Genomic DNA, 21,071 nt, shown 5'->3' with positions numbered 1-21,071 from the left:
AGTACACTCAACGAAGCTATTAAGAAGGTGCGTAACATGGCCGCATCTTCCTCCAAAACTAATGCAGTTACATTGACACCATCCCCACAAGATGATAAAGACAAGGAGCCAATTCAAAGAAAACCTCAATTTGATGAAGATTTGCGACAAGAACTGCAAAGAACCATGGGGTCTTGGTCATTGCTGCCTCAGGAAGGGAAAGATCCATTACATTGAGGTGATGCCTGATGACGACAAAAAACGAATACCTGTAGCGGCTAACGAAGAAATTACCCAGCAAGAGAGAATAAATGCCCTGATATAAAAGGGGGGTTCCATTGCTACCCTCACTACACTGACTGGAGGTGGTATCTTCAGAGTTCATGACACAGTTCACGGAAAATTAGTCCCAATCATGATTGATAGTGGCACCACACTCAATTTCATCAATTCATTTTTGGTCACTAGTAAAGGTCTGCACGTAGTTGAGCACGGAGGATTTGAGGTTAAGGTTGCAGGAGGAACCTTGTTACCTTGCACTCAGGTGATCCCACGGCTACAAATTTCCATGGGAAACTATACCCTGGCAGATGATTTCTTTGTCATAGATTTGGTTGATACTGATATCATTTTGGGCATCCAGTGGTTGGAAACTCTTGACAAGTACACTCAAAGTTTCAAAAGGATGGACTTTTCATTTGAGACGAATGGCAAGGTGGTGTTGCTAAAAGGAATGTCAAATGAAGGATCGAGGGAAGTCACAATCAAGAAGATGGAGGCAATTTTTAAACAGGATTTGGCCCCAGACACGGCAAGTAACAACAAGATAGTCAACACCTCACCACATTCCTTGGATAAGTAGTGAGCTCATCTATTGGCCAAGTATTCCAAGAACACTTTTGCATGTGAGTTGATGGATGCTTATGTACACAATGAAAAATACAAGGTTATTGATGACATCATTTACTTCGACGGGAAGATCTACTTAGTGCCCGACTCATAACTGAAGGAGCTGATTACGAAAGGTTTCTTAGAACCAGGTTTGCAATTGCTTAAGAACAAGCAAATTTTGGGATGAGAGGACTGTAATGTTCCTGTTATAAAATAAATAATAAATCAAACTTTTGTAATGGGCCGATTGATTTAATATATCTCGGACCCATTTTATTTTTGTTTCCATAGTTTGTGTCGCCGTCGGCTATCCTTGTACACCCTCAGAAAGTTTCTCGATGAGTATTTAAGCACAGCTTGTAGATTGTAGTATGTATGCTTGGATTATATTTCTCTGTACTGCGAATTCCTGTTGGAGTTCGGGATTGTTTGTCATTTTGGAAGTGAAAGATCTTCCCTATTTGGCTTGTGCAGTTTCGGTGGGATTCAACCCTCACCCTATTCCGTGTTGCATGTATTACTTCACTTGGATCTGGCAAATCAGAGCACCATCTTTCGGCAATTATTATTCGCATTCAAGCCTCTATTACTGTGTGGATTTTATCAAGATCTATTGTGTTTAGTGAATGAACAAGATTGCATTCCGTCTTAGACCTAGATATCCAACTGTGTGGTCTCTTGTCGTTTCCCATTCTGTTCTTTCCTTGATTGTACAACCACCCATCCATATCCCTTGTGTTCAATCACTGTACAGCCTCATTCATATCTTCCAAGACCCCAACACCTTCCCTTCTCCCTCTAGTCATTCATTGTACGATTTGTTGTATGACCCATTTGGACTCCACCATATAGCTTCATCCTTGTGATCGTACGGCTATCTATAGTCCACTGTACGAATAATAATAGCTTCCCTTCTCACTACGTACAGTCCTCCTAAAGTTGTCGTACAATCTCCAAACACACATCCATACGGCCTACTCTGGTTACACCGTACAACCCTCCTAGCAACACCGTACGACCTTTCCTATGCATTGTCTGGGCACCGTATGGACAGTTTAAGTGCCATAATCCATACCTGCCCTCTTCCTCCACTGTACAGATACCTCCGTCTGCACTTGTAAGGTTACCCTTCCACACTATACGAAATTTTTGTGCTTCTTTCAACCATCTTCCAATCCATCCGTACTCGGGAACACTACATAAAGCCTGCAAAGTAGCCCCAAGTAAAAAATAACATTGATTGGAATGAAAAGGTTGACTGATCTTAATGAGTAGTAATTTCTTGGTGTTTTGATCGGGCGTCCACCTTAGTGAATTGGTTTAACAGGCAATAGAGATGGTGAAAAGAAATAATTGAATTTCGTGGAGAGAGCAGCAATCATGGAAGCCACTTTCACATTGCTCACCACCAAACAACAAGAAGCATTCTTTGGGCCCAAGAAAGCAAAGAGGTTAAGGAGATTGATTCAATGAAAACGAAAGGATGCAATCTAGGCAGCTTTAAAATTGTTGGGCTAAAGTTTTATCAAGGCGATTTTGGAGGAATTGGCACAATTTGGAGATTTTAAAATGAATCATGTATGTAGACAAGGAAACTAGAAAGAAGACAACTCATCAAAATCGGTCGTATATTTTGAGGAATGTGGCGAAGTCAATGTGGATGACTTTAAAATCTAACTATCCAAGATTGAGGTGGTCATTAATGGAGGACTAATGTTTGACAAACCCCACTATATTGAATTTTCATTTTTAAATTAGATGTGAGGATAAGGATTTAAACAGCAAGGTAATGTCATACCTCAAAAAGTGATGATGAGGTAATCAAGGTATATGCGAGCGAAAAGATTGAAAAATAATTCAAACAAGAACGTTTCATTATATGGGGATCACCTTTTGATGTAGTGGTAATTTGGTTGCATTGTTGATTGTGCAACCAAGCTTCAAATCCCCGCTTGGCTCAACACAAGTATTAGTGCTTGGTTGGGCCTACCCTAGGGATCGTGTAGGCAATTGTTATGCATGGAAGTGATTGGTGATTGTCCTAACTATTTGAACCTCATTCTCACTAGGTTGGAGTGCCTACAGACTGGTGTCAAACCCTCGTAGGGTGTATGTGTACCTGTCCCATGCCTTACAGGCTTAGAGTCCTTGATGGGCTTCCATACTCATAGGGTCTAGCTCCAATGTCAATAGCGGAATGATGTCAGAAGAGGGAGGCATAAGGAGTTTGGTCTGTGTTGTTGGAGAGATAAGGTATGTGCACAGTTCTGGAGAAACAAGGAGAAAAGTAGCTACCAAGACAAATCAGAGTACTGTTAATGCCTTTAACGTGTGACTATGACTGCAGGGACACGTCCCCCCATTGTGGCCTCACTAATTCAAAGCTCCAGTCAAAAGTGACTCTATTACTGAGAAAAAAATGAATGTTTCATTATATTTGGTGCATGGGGATAAATGAAGTATTAATTTTAAAGCATGCAAGGCAGCCCCAAGTAAAATAATACAATGATTGGAATGAAAAGGTTGACAGATCTTAATGAGTAGGAATTGCTTGGTGTTTTGATCCGATGTCCGCCTTTGTGAATTGGGTTAACAAGCAATAGAGATGGTGAAAAGAAACAATTGAATTTCGCAGAGAGAGTAGCGACCATGGAAGCCACTTTCACTTTGCTCACCATCAAACAACAACAACCATTCTTCGGGCCGGAGAAAGCAAAGAGGCTAAGGAGATTGATTAAATACAAAAGAAAGGATGTAATCTAGGCAACTCTAAAATTGTTGGGAAAATGTTTTATTGAAGCAAAGCATCGGTACCAAATGAATGTGGATATCCTTTCCAAAATACTAGTGTGCGGTCTCAAAATTGTAGAGGAATATTGACACCATTAAATGGGTCAGGCACTCCTTGGTGGGTGACGAAATGCTCTTTGGTATTGAAAGATGCTGTTTATGGCTGCCTTTGAGAATTCTGAGATTAGTTTGTTTCAGACAAGTCTTTGACAACAAATAAGGTTAAAGTTTGTTATTTTATTTCGTTTTTTATATTTTTTTCTGATTTTAATGGAGTTTTCAATAATTCTGGAAAAATAACAGCAGCATCTAAACTAGAATTCCAACCAATCACGAATAGACAATCCTGAAATAATTTCAAGCTCCTTAAAACTACTCAAGAGATCAATTGTAGAAACCTTACCATGTGCTTTGAGCATTAATTACACAATTTGGTGATATGGAAACTTTGTTCATTCTGATTATTGTACCAAGATTACTTTTCTGGAAAGCCCAATGGATGATGTCATCTGCACTGTAGGTAGTACAGCCAGCTGAGAGTAATTATCAGTCTGCAATTATATCCGAGGTGCCCGATTTGCAAACTTCTCAAGCAAGTTTACCTCTGCAACTGGCGTTCTCTTCAGAATTTCACTGTATGGCCTGCCTGGGCTTATTCTGCTGCTGTATTGCTGAGGGACGTGCCACCCGTAGCTTCCAATTTCATCTAACCCTACACATTTCTTCTTCTTCTGTCTCAACAAATTTCTAACACCAAAGTGCTCAAAGAATCAGATAAACCACTGCAACTTCAGTGAATAGAAGACGGGTGCGATTATTTGCTTCTTTCAGATTATTCTACAAATCTCGATCCACTGCTAATCGAAAAAAGATAATGAGCAATTAAGTCTCATCTTCTTGTAACTCCTCCCAAGTGCAAATTGAACCGTAAATGAGAATTACACTTTGTACTTCATAATAAAATAACATTTTCCCAAATAAAGGCGTCCAGGCTATAGGAAAAACATTACTGTATTAAAATGTCATAACTCAAAGTGCCTAAAAGTCTCCAGATAGTGAAAATAGTTTATAATAATTCAAGACCTTTCCAACGAGCTATAACACAAGGGCACATCTGACCAAGCGAAGCCATATTCCCCTTATTACTCCGAAATGGCTATATAAATAGCCTTATTATAAATTATTTAAATGCTAACTTAGGAAATATTTAAATATATTAAAATATTCCCCGTTTTGCCTTTGAAAGCCCAAACCAACAAAATAAACATGAAACTGACCATGTCACTTGTCTATGACTGATACCGGACGAGATGGATCAACTGACAATCCCTTCCCTATAATCAAGGGATGCTCCTAGAAACAAGGGAACACACCCTGTCATCCTGAAACTAAAACCATGGAATGGTCCCATGGAGCCTCACATATGGAAACTGCCACATCCTCCTAAAATGTAGGGATACCCCCTAAACCAAGGCACTACAACCAACTAACTCCCAACTGCCTGTAAAGTCAAGCCCGGTCACTAAATATCCTGTAGGAGTCTCTATCCACAGCTACTAGCCTATGAGAACCCCATGATAAGCTAACTCACATAACTCTGCTAGTCAAACTAAAGAGGGGACATGACAATGCTTTATGATTGATGTGCTCAAGTTTGGTAGGAACATCTTGATCTGGAATAGGAACTTGCATCCTTGCACGTTTTGCAATACAATGGTGGTGGTTTCTTGAAAAGCGCATTTGTTTCTTTCCATCTTTGTCTTGAAAGAATTCTATGCCTACAATCATTTCATCTTTCATCACTTTCTTTGTATGTCGTCATTCTTTAGTGATTCAGATTATATAGAAAATCAAATGTTTGAAAGTATTTTTTAATATTTTTTTAAAGTTTCTTTGTCTTTTGTTTGGTCTTTCCGGAGGTTTTTTGCTCAAAATTTCAAGCCGAAATTGTTATCGGTCTCTAAAATTGGGTAGTTGTAGGCTCACTGTTTAAGGGACTGAAACAAGATTTTTAGTTTTTCTTTCCAATGGTGTAAGCACTTTCGAATTCTGAGCTCTAGGTCAAAAGTTATGACCCCGACAAGTTGGGGTAATTAGACACCTAGTTTTGAATAGTTTTAATTTAGTTTTGTTGTTTTTTATTTTAGCCACTTAAACATTTCAAATTCATGGCTATGGTGGCTGTTGATATTCCATCATTGTCTATATTCTTTCAATTTCAATTAATAAGATGGCTTTTGGTTTGCATACAACTCTTTCGAGTTTTGCAAGATTTTCCAAAACTTGAACATTGGTATCGCAAGTAATTGATTCACCAGATATCATGTTTGCAACCTACTTCTTAAATTCAAATTAGTGGTATCAAAGCGGGAACGCTCCTGTATGCCAACACAAGAACTTCCTATCAGAGACTAGGATTGGCTACGAGAAATTTTTCGGAATACCTTCCTTTGCAGCGCACAAAACCAAAGATGTCGGATAATTTGGCAGACTCTGTGAAGATGGTGTAAGAGGCTTTGGCCAAGCAACGAGAAGATATGATGAGTAAGTTTTCAAAAATTTTGAAGACCCAACAAGCGCCCAATTCAATAGCACCGTTCCATGGGAACACCCCTTTAAAGTATAGGTGAATTTTGATATCCCAAATTTTGAAGGAGAAGTTGATGCTGATGCTGTTGATAATTGGTTATCCAAGTTAGAACAATACTTCTCTGTAAATAATTTTTTTGATGTGGAAAAAATAACATTTTTCCTCTTGAAAGGTGAAACCCATGTCAAACTAGCATATGAAACAAGAGTATTGAATAAAGAAAGCAAAGCTGGAGAAGAGTTGGAAATAGTCTTTGATAACAAACCCATTTGGGGAGAATTTGTGGAATACATAAAAGAAGCATACTTGCCTAAAGATGTATATGAACATAAATATATAGAATGGTAGTTGCTTCGACAAAAGAGGGACCCATCTGTGCAAGATTACACCAATATATTCCATGCACTCTCTACAAAACTTGGTATAGAAGATTTAGAGAAGCATCGAATTTTGAACTATCATAGTGGGCTTCATAGATACATTCAAAATGAAATGGAATTCTTTAATATTGAAACATTGGCATCTGCTTACAAATATGCTACAAAAATTGAATTGCAATAGAAAGGAAAAATAGATTACTTTTCAAATGATAAGCCAAGGGGTGAAGGTAGTAATAAATTCGGAGGAAAACCAGTGGAGAAGGACCCTCCCTCAAATCCACCCAAGAATACCTGGTTGGCTACTAAAAAGACACAAACAGATATGGGCATGTGGTGTGAGATACATAAGAGTCCAACTCATAACACAAAGGACTGTCGAAGATTTAGGTAACTTGATGACAAAAATACAAGATGAAGCTGAGCCTGAATCTGTGCCAATAGAAACTCATGTAAATGATTTGGTGATAGAAACAGACCCATATGCCATAGTTGCAACAGCGAAAGTAGTTCCACGTGAAGATGAAGAGAGATTGTTCCATTCACAGATGTGGGTTGATGGAAAACCTCTACTTTTTATTGTTGATAGTGGTAGCCAAAAGAACTTAATTTCTATGGAGAAAGCCAAGAGATTAAGTTTTAAAATGACAAGACACCCACAACCATACTCTATGGGATGGGTTAACGAAGGAAAAGACATTCAAATAAATCAACACTGTTGCCTATCATACTCAATCAAACCATTCAAGGATGAAGTAATTTGTGATGTAGCCCCTTTAGATATATGTGATGTTTTGTTGGGACAGCCATACATGTATCAAAGGCATGGGGTGTATGAATCCAGACCATGTAGTGTCACAATCAAGCTTGGTGAAAAGAGATATCGAATACTAGAGGTATGCCCAACTCAAGCTACTTCTTTAATTAGTGCTAAACAATGTAAACATTTAATTGCTCAAACTAGAACTTTTGTACTCCTCATGATTTGTTCTGAGAAAACAAAGTCAGTTGTCCTTAACACACACACTAAGGTGGCCACAACAGTAGACCAGAAAAAGGAGATGGATAAAATCTTAAAAGAATACCATAGTGTTTTTAAATCACCGGTAGGGGTCCCAACACACTACCAAGTCAAGCATTCTATTGATCTAGTTCCAGGAACACCACTGCCACACGAACCAAAGGAGGTCAATTTTGGAAAATGATGAAATTAAGAGACAGATTCAAGAATTGATTGAAAAGGGACATATCAGGCCAAGTGATTCACCTTGTGGCAGCCCTATTGTTTTGGCAAGAAAGAAAGATGGGACATGGAGACTTTGTATTGATTACAAGGCACTTAACAAAATTACTCTTAAAACTAGATATCCAATTCCTCGAATTGATGATCTTTTCGATCAACTTAAGGGGGCTAAGTTCTTTACAAAAATTGTCTTGAAATCTGGATATCACCAAGTACCAATTGATCCAGTGGATGTATGGAAGACTGCATTCAAGTCCAAGGAAGGTTTGTTTGAATGGCTGGTTATGCCTTATGGCCTAACAAATGCTCCTACAACATTTATGAGGTTAATGAATGATGTGCTTAGACCCTTCATTGATTCTTTTGTAGTTGTTTATTTGGATGATATCCTCATTTTTAGTCAAACTTGGTCTGAACACTTGCAACATGTTGAACAAGTACTCTTGAGTTTGCAAAAACATAAACTCTATGCCAACATAGACAAGTGCTCTTTTGGTATGCAAAGCATCCAGTACTTAGGGTACATAATTGATCGTGAGGGTGTTCATGTGGACCCTACAAAGATACAAATAATCAGAGATTGGCCACCTCCTAAAAATTGCACAGAACTTCGCAGTTTCTTGGGTCTAGCCAACTTCTATTGCAGATTTGTATTTGGTTTTTCACATTTATCATGGTCTCTTAATCAGTCACTCAAAGGTGGAACACAAGCAAAATTTCAGTGGACAAAGGACAAACAAAAAGCATTTGAGGAATTAAAACTCAGATTATGTTCAGCTCCAGTATTGGTCCTAGGTTTGCAAGTCATTTGAAATAGAAACAGATGCATCAGATTATGCTCTTGGCAATGTACTCATGCAACACGGGCATCCCATTACATATCATAGTGAGACATTTTCTGAAACAGTTCGAAGGTACCCCCCACCTATGACAAGTAGTTGTATGCCATTGTTTAGGCCTATAAATAGTGGACGCACTATATTTTGCTTAGTTGCCGGATTCGTCCCTTGCTGCCTGGATTCGGGTTCGGGTTCATCCCTAGGTTCGGTTCGGGTCCGGGCAGGGTCCTTAGTTTTGACTGTGGATTCGTCTGGGTCCTTGCTGAAGTGAACCCAGAGGAACCCACAGTGAACCCAAGGCTAAAACAACATAAAAGAGTGTGTTTTTTTAATTGTTTTCTTATGCAACTCTCAAAGGAATTTAATAAAAAACATTTCACTCATCTAATCCCTTATGTCAAGGAGGAGGACGATGATATAGCAGCATATGGGACTAGCGGAACCAGTTTGGGTTCCAATGATGAAAATCTAGATATAGTTGCAGTTGGGGATGAAGCCATTGATCCCTCATTTTGTGATGATCCATTTGAACCTTGAAGGGCATTTGATACTATGGTTATTGATAAACTACTAAAAACTTGTCATCTATCATCATGTTTCAATCTTTATTACTTGATGAACTAGTCTTTCTTTTGCAATTTAGTAATTCAATGTATTATTTGATGAACTAGTCTATGTTTTGCAATTTAGTAATTCAATGTATAATTTTCTTTACAATCATGAAGATAGATTAATGAGCGAGTATTTAATGCTTTTAGATTTAGGTAAAAACAGGTTTTGAAGGGACTTGAAACCCTTTGGCATTTGGCATTGATCAATGATCAAGCAACAATTGTTCATATTGTGAAATGACTTTTTTTTGCAACTATGCATGTTTCTCTTGTGTGTGTGTGTTTATATATATATATATATACACTCACGAACCCACCCACGAACCCAAATGGGGAAATAAAAAATTGCCCGAATCCACGAACCGAACCCCGAACCCGAATCCGTCCCCGAACCCGAATCGGCAACTTAGATATTTTGGGAAAGGACACTGTGATACTTACAGATCATAAACCTCTTCAATTCTTGCAAACACAAGGGAAGTTGCAGAATGATAGGCATCAGAGGTGGTCAGCTTATTTGCAACAATTTCACCTCAACATTCGTCATAAAAAGGGCAGTACTAATAAAGTAGCAAATTGTTTGAGTAGGCCTCCAATCATACGTTTGACAATGGTGTTGTACTCTTGAGGCCATCAAATAGAAACTTGGGCTCAACTATATGGTAAGGATCCTGATTTTTGTAACTTTTACAATGCAATCTTAGAACGGAAGAATGTTCCTGAATTTTATATACAAGATGGGTTACTTTGTCATATTGGTCACATATGTGTCCCCAGTGAAGAAAGAAAGAAACTGATATTGGAAGCACACCATAGCCAGGTGGCAGGACATTTTGGTATTGGTAAGACTACTGCAATTCTCCAAAAGTATTTATGTTGGCCAAAAATAAAACATGATATTATTTTATATATAAAATCTTGTGTTGCATGTGCAATTGCAAAGCCTTCAAACCATGAATTGGGCCTCTATCTACCATTACTTATCCCTAATAAACCATGGAATTCTACTTCAATGGATTTTATGTCTAGACTCCCAAGTAGCAGAAGGGAAAATAATTGTATATATGTGGTAGTAGATAGATTTTCTAAAATGGCTATCATGGTAGCTTGTAAAAAAATGATTTCAGCTGAGGAGACTGCTAAGCTATTTTTTGAACTTGTTTGGGTTCACTTTGGTTTGCCAAAAAGCATTATTTCAAATAGGGATAGCAAGTTCCTCAGTGTTGCCGGTACCCTATACAGTAAACACTGAACAATTTTTAGTCTTCATTATGGGCTAGAATGGACACTAAGTTGACAAAGTCTATAGCATTCCATCCTCAAATAGATGGCCAAATAAAGGTAGTCAATAGAATGATTATCCATATCCTTCGAATGTACCACTCCAAACACCCACGTACATGGGATGAGAGCTTGCCTTATGTGCAACATAGCTACAACCATGCACTCCACACTGCTATAGTACATAGTCCATTTGAGGTTTGTCTTGGGTATCAACCATTGGTACCTATAGATGTAGCACTACCCATCTTGCAATCTAGTCAGCCACTCAATGTTGAAAAGGAGGCAAATAAAGCAAACAAATTTATTGAAAAGATCAAACAGTTACAGCAACAAGTTCATGATATTTTAGAGCAGAGCAATAAGAAGTATAAGGAAAGACATGATCAGCATAGAACTCCCCATCATTTCTAGATTGGTGACAAGGTATGGCTACATCTTCATAAGGAGCGGCTCCGAGGACCTCATAGAAAGCTTCATCCTATTCGGTATGGGCCATACACCATTAAGAAACAAGTTAGCGAGAATGCTTTTGAACTTGATCTGCCACAGTTTTTGGAATTACATCCAGTTTTTTATTACATTAATATATAAGTCGTCTATTATTAGTTAATAGTTATCTATTGTAAATATCTAGTTAGCTTTAGTCTGCTTTTGTATTTTGCTTTCTCTAGAATAGAATGTTTCTATTCTTTACCATCATTTCCTAAGGAAACATCGATTTATTCTTTTGTATAAATTGACCTTCCGGTCTCTGTTACTAACAAGCAAGTATTTACCAATTACTTCTGTAATATGGTATCAAAGCTAATACTTAAAGTTTTTTCGAAAATTCTATAATTTATTTTTGAAATTATTTGCTTCAAAATTTTGGGAATTATTTCTGCGATTTCTAAAAGACCTGTCTAGGGTTTTCCGTTTTTGTGAAGAATTCGTGTGTTCACTATCATTTTTCTACTGCTGAAAATCACAAAACCAGAGGTTGTTCTTTCTACAACTCGTGAGCTCCAAAATCACGACTGGAACAGGGTTTGGTGTTTTTTGTTTTTTGTATTTTACCCTCTGCAAATCGCGACTAGAACATGTTCATTTCCACACAGCCGTCCACACAATTTCCTACTTGATCCGAGACTGCAACTCGCGGCACAAATAGTGCCCTTGTTTTCTCAAGTTGTCATTTTTCTTCTGGCCGTATTTTCTACTGAAATAAGCACCATTCTTTGTGTTCATCTCTAAAGCTGCAATCTAGAACTCAAACTGACAGCTTTTGCCTTTAGAATTGTCACTTTTTTGGCTTGCAAACACCATTTTTTTGCCATTTCGACCTCCATGGCCGCCGACTATATTTTTTTTGAAACCATAAATTCTGAACTAGAAAAAAAATTGAACACAGATTCTTGATGGGTTTTTTGAGAGCTCAATTGGGTTGTCCGTTTTTATGGGTACCTTGATTTTCGTGCCCAATTTTTGAGCCAACGGATCCAAAAAATGACAACATATTCCTTTTGGGTTTTTTGAGCTCTCTTTTGGGTCACTATTTTTTTTGGATCTTCCATTTTTTTGCCTCGAAGAACGTGTCTTCACAGATTTTCATAGTTTTTCATTAAAAAAAATGCCATGGCATCTCTGAGAAACATTCTACTCGAGCACAACTCCAAATTCAATGGTCGAAATTATGGCACTTGGAAGCAGCAGATCATCACAATTTTTGAATATCGGAACACCGATCAACTTGTTTTAGGTGTTACGAAGCGTCCAACTTATCCTGATCCTAATCAAGATACATGGGATCTAAAAAATCGGGAGGCAGTGATGCTTCTCAAATTATCCAGGGCTGATGATCATCTTTCTCAGATTCCATCTAGCAAGACATCTGCTGAGCTCTAGACACATCTCAAAGGTCTTCATGAGACTTTTGACAAAAACAGAGCCTTCTTTCTGAAAAACACTCTGTTGTCTATTGTCATGGATGAGTGCACCTCGCTTCAGGTACACCTGAATCGGATTCAGGAAATCCGTGATCAGTTGCTATTGGCAGCAAGATGGAGGAAGAGGATATTGTGGTTATTACTCTTCAAAGTTTACCAAAGTCCTATGAGCATTTTATCGAGACTCTCAACATCACATCTTCTGGTGTTGATTTGAAGTTCACTGATCACTGCACACTGTTGCTTCAACAAGATCGGTGGAAACAACAGTTCGATAGCAGCTCCAATTCCACCTCCACAGAGCAAGCCTTTGCTGCAAAATCCTTTCAGAAGGATGAAAGCAAGTTTCAACAAAAGTGTTTTGCTCCAAAATCAGATGGTTCTCAAAAGAAGAACATTCAATGCAACTACTGCCACAAGTTTGGACACATGAAGGTTGAATGTCGGAAATGCTTAGCTGCACAGTCTAAGCAATCAAGTTTGCAGCCCAAAGCGAACAGTACAGAGAAAACTGAGTAGGCGGAATCTGCCTTTTATGCCTTCATGGTTAAAAGACCTACAGATCATGTGAAGTCGTCTACCTGGTACATTGATTTACGTGCCTCTCATCATTTCACTCACCACAGAGACTGGTTTACTGACTACCAGCCTTATTGAGACTCTGTTATTTTTGGTGGCAGAGAAGAGTATATGGTTGTCGGTAAAGGCAACATTCAAATTCAATCTGTTGGGAGGAATCTCATATTCCTTGATGTGTACTACATTCCAGGGATGGAACTAAATCTACTCTCAGTCAGTGAATTGCTATGACATTCTCCACACTTGGTAGTCACCTTCAGTTCACATCAATGCACCATCACTGATCGGACAACTAAGTCTGTTACAGTGGGTCTTGAGGATCATGTTCTTTTCAGACTCATTGATTTTGATGATTCTCAGGACTTAGCTATGGTTGCTTAGCGGTCTTCTGTTAGCACACTTTGGCATCAGCAACATGGGCACTTAAATGTGCATTATCTCTCACAGCTTGCTTAGGATGAGCTTGTTCTTGGATTGCCAAAGATTCAGACTCAACAGCTTGGAGTTTGTGACGTATGCTAGGCTAGGAAGCAACATCGCACACCTTTTACTAGTGGCGACTCATGGTGAGCTTCTCCAGTACTTCAACTTGTACATGTCAATATCTATGGCCCTATGGCCACTCCTATCCTTGAGTCCCGGTATTTTCTGTTGTTTGTTGATGATTTCAGTAGAAAAATGTGGGTGTATTTCCTTAAAAAGAAACCAGATACATTTCCTATATTTCAGAAGTTTAAACCTTTAGTTGAAAAAGAGTCTAACAAATCTATTATTACTCTTAGATCAGATAATGGGAGGGAATTTTGTTCTTATTTTTTCTCCAGCTTTGTGGATACACATGGCATCAAACGTCAGTTAACCATACCCCACATGCCACAACAGAACAGTGTAGTTGAACGTCGAAACATGACAATCATCGAGATGGCTCAAACATAGACATGTTCCGAAGCAGTTTTGGGCAGAAGTAGTTAACACTGCAGTTTATCTATTAAACTAGTCACCCACAGTGGCAGTCAAAGGTAAAACTCTGGACGAGGCCTAGTCAGGTCGCAAGCCCAGAATTAGTCACCTGAAGGTTTTTGGCTCCCTTGCTTTTTTTTGGATCCCTAATGCTTCACGCACCAAGTTGGATGCCAAGAGTCGAAAACTCATGCTTGCTAGATATAGCAGCCTTCACAAAGCCTACCACCTGATCGATGTTGAGACATCTCATCTCATCTACAGTCGTGATGTAGTCTTTGATGAGCAACGAGGACCTTGCATGTCTGTTTCTTCTGTTTTTGATCTAGTAGACCAGCCTATGCAGGCTCATGATTTGGGAGTTCGGCTTCCATTAGGTCCACCTAATGGGAGGGCTCCAATAGCTCCTGCAACTCCAGTTATACCAGTGATACCTATACAGACACCTCCGACTTCTCCTGCAAGATCACCTCGCTTTGTAGAAGCTTCACCTAAGTTTGATCCAAATTCTTATGATGAGGATCCTGCTGATCAAGCATCTCCTGGTACTAGTGTTGGTCATTCTCCTATCTAGCCTAAGTGGTGGGCTAAGACACTTGTTGATCTTTGTGATGATGAGCTCATTGATGGGAGAACTGCTTGGAAAAAGAGAAAAACTACAGATTTTGTTAACTTTACTCTCATGGCCAACATTCACAATGTGTTTGAACCTCAAACATATTCCGAGGCTAAAGGAATTCCAGAGGGAGCAGGCCATGACATCTAAACACAAGAGCCTGTTGAAGAACAACTGGGTCCTTTCTGATCTTCCACCAGAGAAGAAACCCATTGGCTACAAATGGGTCTACAAAATCAAATACAAATCGGATAGTACTTTGGATAAGTACAAAGCTCGTTTAGTGGCAAAGGGCTTTTCTCAGTGTCAATGCATTGATTATGAGGAGACCTTTGCTCCTACTGCAAAGATGAGCACCATCAGATTAGTCCTAGCCATGGCAGCACAGTTTTTCTGGAAGGTCCATCAAATGGACAAGAGTGCTTTCCTGAATGGTGATCTCCATGAAGAGGTCTACATGATGCACCCTCCTGGTTTCAAGGTTGCTAGTAAAGACCATTAGGTTCTCAAATTGGTAAAAGCTCTCTATGGCTTGAAGTAGGCCCCTCGGGCATGGTACATAAAAATTGATAAGTACCTCAATGATCAAGGCTTCAAGAGAAGTTCTTCAAACTCAAATCTGTACATCAAGACTATTGACAGTGACATCATCCTTCTGGTTATTTATGTGTATGATCTAATCATCACTGGCAGTTTGGCATCTTTGATTTAGAGAATCAAACAAAATTTATGCCAATCTTTTGATATGACTGACCTTGGGCACATGCATTATTGCCTAAGTGTTGAAGTTTGGCAACAGTCTTCTAGTATATTCATCTCTCAGTCCAAATATGACAGGGCCCTATTAGACAAATTTAGTATGCAAGATTGCAAACTTGCATCTACACCTATGGAGAAAGGTCTCAAGTTATCAACAAAGTTTGATTCTCCTTCCGTTGATGATACTACATACAAGCAACTAGTAGGCAGCCTTATCTACCTCTCTGCTACTAGGCCTAATATCAACTTCACAGTCAGCTATATTTCATGCTTTATGACAACTCCTAAGGCTGATCATTGGATGGCAGAAAAGCATGTGCTTCATTATGTGAAGGGCACTTCAAATTATAGACTTTTGTACTCTCGAAGTTCTAATCCTAAACTCAGTGGGTTCATAGATTCAAATTGGGTAGACTCTGTTGATGATAAAAAGTCAACACCTGGATATGTGTTCAATTTGGGATCCGGTGCAGTCACATGGACCAATAAGAAGAAACAAGCAGTTTCTCTCTCCTCTATAGAGGCCGAATATAGAGAGGCTGTTAAGGCAAGATGTGAAGCTATTTAGCTTCATCGGATGCTTGGGGATATGCAGATGTCACCAGCAGGACCGACTACTCTATTTGTTGATAACGAAAGCATTATCAAGTTAGCACAAAATCCAATCTTCCATGAACGAACCAAGCATATGGATGTTCACTGTCATTACATACAAAAACTGGTTGAAGATGGGACTATAGATTTGTAGTATGTTCCTACCACAGATCAGATTGCAGACATTCTCACCAAGCCTCTTGGTCCTAATAAGTTTGTCAAATTCAGAAGACAACTTGGTGTTCTAGATAGATTAACCATTAAGAGAGGGTATTACAATAATAGATAAGTCGTCTATCATTAGTTAATGGTTATCTATTATAAATATCTAGTTAGCTTTAGTTTGTTTTCGGTTTTTGCTTTCTCTAGAACAAAATCATTATATTCTTTACAATCGTTTCCTAAGGAAACATCATTTTATTCTTTTGTATAAATTGACCTTCTAGTCTCTATTAATAACAAGCAAGTATTTACCAATTACTTCCATAATATTTTTAATGTGGGATTGTTGCGACCCTATTTCCCTCCATTATTGGACATCTCTCAAGCTGCTGAACATATTCATGCTACAGAATTGAATCCATCCACTACTACTCCATTACAGTGTGATCATGTCACTGAAGTCATGCTGAAATCTATGAGAAATCAGAAAATTCTGCTATATAGGGTGGTTCTAGCTGGTCAATTCTCTCATCAGGGCAAACGGTTAACCAAGGAACAAATTGCAGCACAATTCCCTCATCTATTGTGAAAGATTGATGCAATGGGCCCCACTGCCTCTTAAGGGGGGAGGAATGATCCAAATTATATAGAAGATCAAATGTTTGAAAGTATTTTTTCATATTTTTTTAAAGTTTTTCTATGTCTTTTTGTTTGGCCTTTTCGGAGGCCTTTAGCTCAAAATTTCAAGCCGAAACTGTAATCGGTCCCTAAAATTGGGCAGTCATAGGCTCGTTGTTTTAGGGACTGAAACTACATTTTTAGTTCTTTCCAACAGTGTAAGTGGTTTCGAATTACAAGCTCTAGGTCAAAAGTTATGACCTTGACAAGTTGGGGTAATTAGACACCTAGACACTAGAGCTTAAAAGTTATGACCTAGTAATTAATTGAAATTGAAAGACTATATTAGCAAGATGTCAAAGGAAGGGGAGTTGACTATCACTTTTAATCTCTTTGGTGAAAGAGATTGAAAGGGCTCAACTATTAAGGAGGGCATAGAAGGCATCTAACTGTTCTAAGCCATGAGGCCAATAAACATTAGTATCATCAACATAGCGCTTCAACCATCTGGGTTTGAGAGGGAAGGAGGAAAGAGCAGATTCCTCAAAATGTTCCATGTAGAGGTTGGCAGATTTCTCAAAATATTCTATTGAATATTATTTCCTGAACAATGGCCTCTAATCCATAGAATTATTTTGCTTGCTCAAGAGTAATAATATTAACTTCAAGTTATATGAATTATTAGCTTGTATCTACAAAATCATATGAATTCTCTTGTTACCTAAACAACATCTTGACAATCATCATGAAATCATTAATTTCGTTTCTTTCCTTTTTTCAAACTCCAGTTGCCCTGTTTTTTACTTCAATCAGCTCATATTTTCCAACCCATTTCTTCTTATCTCTTGAAAATATTTTGGTTTCTCTTGAACATTAATATAGAATAAATTTTTATTTTTATAAAAATATTTTTATAAACCTAAAAAAAGCTATGTATTGTGACACAAGTGAATGGTAAGTGGTATACATTCCACATTTCGTTGCAATCAGATCCTCCCCGAAGTACTGAACAAGTGTTTTCGCTCTGCAACATGTCGTTGAAACCCCATACCTACAAAGATATTGTTGAGAGTTACTAGCCATTCATAAAAATCAAATATTATCGTCCTGAAGTTTTCAGAAAATATATTTTAAAATAACTTTTAAACATGAGAGGAAAAAAACATACTTATAACACTCTGACAGCATAACAAGTGCATTCTGTGTTTGTTCTGCATCTCTTTTACTAGGTAATAGTGATGGAAGCCTCATCATGTCAGCATATAAAGCTGTATCAGATATTGAAATAGGTTTAGACAAGAAAATTATTAAAAATTGCAAATCTTCATTTTTTCAACAACAATAATCTAATCATTGTTTCAATGAGAACTACAAAGGAAATTGATCATACGAAAAAGCTTGAAATCTTAATATAAAACATATGTATACATCATAAAAAATAGTGACAATATACACATCTGATTTGTCAAATAATCTCTAATTATTATATTACAACAAAGCATCATATTTCTGCAGTTGATAACTTGATAGTAAGTGTGTTTCAAAGTTTACCTATGCATCTGTTTCAAAACAAATAAACAGTGAAACTCAAAAGCGTGCTTACTAATTATTATAATGTTATTTGTCTTCAAATTAAGGTATTTCACAGCATTTCCTGGAAACACATCCTTGGTAGTCTGGCTGATGTCCTTCATGACCCCAAATGTCCAGGGATTCAGAAGAAAGGAGGGAACATTCCATTTTTCACTAAGTTGTCAGTTTGGGTATAGGTATGGCTATGGTTGTGTGTGTATATATTACACACATTTTTATTTGTATATGTATATGTATTTGTGTACTAGTGTTCCATGGGGATGCGCCCACTCCAAATAAACTCATGTCCTTCCCTTTTAGGAAGATGTTTTTGAGCGTTGGGGACTTGGGTGAATGCTACCTTGATGGGCGAATATTAATTTCTGAATGTTACAATACACAAGTGTTTGAGAAATTGCTTGGACGAATCAGTAATAATTTGAATGTGTAACTCAGACAACTATTTGACCAAATGCATATTTTCTGAGCTTATGAAATTTTGATGATATTTGCGTATGAGTTTGGTAAAGGTTCTTACAATGGTATCAAAGCATTGAACCTTCCATCATATTGGGTATAATTAGAGGGTTTTCAAAATGCTTAGTATGAAAATAATTATCAAGGATTGTGTCTAAGCACAGCAAGATAAATGGGAAAAAGTACTCAACATGTTTCATGAATATGATACTCTTCCTACACATGTTAAAAGAGATCTAGCCTTCATTGATTACATGTACTTTCATCGAAGGATACATCACAAGATTATTTTGGCAAAGGAACAATATCGCAAGTTTGCTACTGATTTACTTGCACAAGAAGGGTACAAAAATTTATATGAGTTTTCAGCGGTCACTATTCAGCCCACAACTAGACAAAAATTCAATCCAGCTATTGACAAAAGGCATCATTAAGTTGTCATTGAAGCAAGAGATTGTGAAACAAAACAAGCATTGAAAGAATGCTTGAGGGAGTGACTAAAGAGGAAGCAGTGACTAGAGAGGAATTGAACTTATTGAGCTTGCAAGTTACTGGATATTTGGAAAAAGAAGAAGAAAAATTAACTACTTGTGACTTTCAGCCTACACATGGTCATAGGAAAGATATAGTAACCTTGTAATAGCTAAACCAAGCATCAATTTCTTTCACTTTTCAATGGTTTGACATTTTGTCAAACACTTGGCAAGCAACCCAATCACCACTGAATATATGATGCCTTAAATTTTCAAAAACAATATCACGATGTACAGCAAACGGATCATAAATTTATTTAGTTCTGGCTTAATAAGTTTTGCATAAATAAATACCAAATGCCAATAAACAATTCTGAAATGATTTACATCAGCCTCTAAATTCATTCATTGACAAACCATACAGCAATATAATGAAAAGGGAATTTAATTGTTGACTGAATGCTATAAATCAGAATTTGAAGCCAGCATGTTATACTTTCAAACTATGTAATATAAACTGGATTTTACAAATTAAGAACCTTGTCTTTGCCATAGAATGTAATTGCAAAGTCAAACTAAAAGCTGCCTAGTCCAATTTCAATCTCGCATTCACAGTCTACCCTTACAAATGCTGCCCAAAACTGATAGAAATCACGCCAAATGCAAAAACCCTTATTCAAGCTGTAAATCCAACACACTAAATCTGATGCAAATTGAACAAACTAGGATATCCAGAATTACCAAACTCCAATTTGCAAACTAAACCCTCACCTAGCAACAAAGAAATTATAATATTCAATTGCATAAATGCTCCTCAGCCATAGTTAATACAAAAAGAGGAGACAATAATAAAACTCAAAAGTCCAAAATACCTTAGTTGTGGATTCTCAAAATTAAATCTACAATACTTCAGCTGTAGATCTCAAACACTTATACTTCAGCAAGGGCACAAACTTCAAACTCGGAAATGTCACAAAGACAACAAGAGCAAAATAAGATAATCAAATGATTGGATGCTTTTCTCATCAAATGTCATCATATTTATAATCTCCAAATGACACCAGTTTCCCAAAAGAACTCCACTTAAGAAGCTTGCTCTACACAACATTAAAATATAATGTGTCATTGATATAATTTATTAATTATATTTGGCTCCAGAAAATGACCTTTTCCACTATAACTTAACACTCTGACACGCAAGGCCATTGTTTCTTATTCTCACGATTTAAAACCTTTCGTCCTAGTTCCAACGAGCTATGATACTAAGGTGGCCAACAAACAACACCAAGAAAAATAGCAACCTCAACGTATTTAGATGAATAATAACAATAATTCACCCATCTTGCGAAAACAACTAAAGAAGCATCAGAATTGAAATTTGACAACACCAAAGTGATCTTGATGATGAAAAATGATGAACGAACTTGACAGGGTGAGTTACTATAAATAGACGCTCCCTCAAAGATTCTTGGAGCCCAAATTGGAAGCCCGAAATAAAAACTGAAAGCATCACCCATCTCCTCTAACTCAACTAAGCTCATCGAAACCGGCGGTTTGACTTACTATAAATAGTAAGTCCCTCAAATGGAGCCAAAACACACAATAGGTTGTTGGAAAGCCTATAACCACATAACTGAGACCCTCAAATCCTACTACCAACTCGCGAGGGTTGCCATGGTGAATTGATCTAGCCAATTGCAAGAACCCGCTAAAAATGGGGACATTATAGTCC

The 21,071-nt window shown here is 37.7% G+C and overlaps 1 protein-coding gene across 5 annotated transcripts in view; it reads right to left on the bottom strand.

Moving 5' to 3' along the window:
• RECQSIM (RECQ helicase SIM) overlaps positions 1-21,071 on the bottom strand; it is a 380,547-nt gene that overhangs the window by 137,865 nt on the left and 221,611 nt on the right. For all 5 annotated transcript variants that reach the window (XM_089801696.1, XM_089801697.1, XM_089801698.1 and 2 more), the window contains 2 exons: positions 17,986-18,085; positions 17,785-17,868 (listed from right to left, as the gene is read on the bottom strand). In XM_089801696.1, coding sequence (XP_089657822.1) covers positions 17,785-17,868; positions 17,986-18,085 — 184 coding nt within the window. The remainder of the gene's footprint in view (positions 1-17,784; positions 17,869-17,985; positions 18,086-21,071) is intronic.

This window comes from Cupressus sempervirens, chromosome 9 (assembly GCF_028749045.1).
Source record: "Cupressus sempervirens isolate cs-2001-9-10 chromosome 9, ASM2874904v1, whole genome shotgun sequence".
Taxonomy (NCBI): domain Eukaryota; kingdom Viridiplantae; phylum Streptophyta; class Pinopsida; order Cupressales; family Cupressaceae; genus Cupressus; species Cupressus sempervirens.
This window is presented reverse-complemented; position numbering and strand designations above follow the sequence as displayed.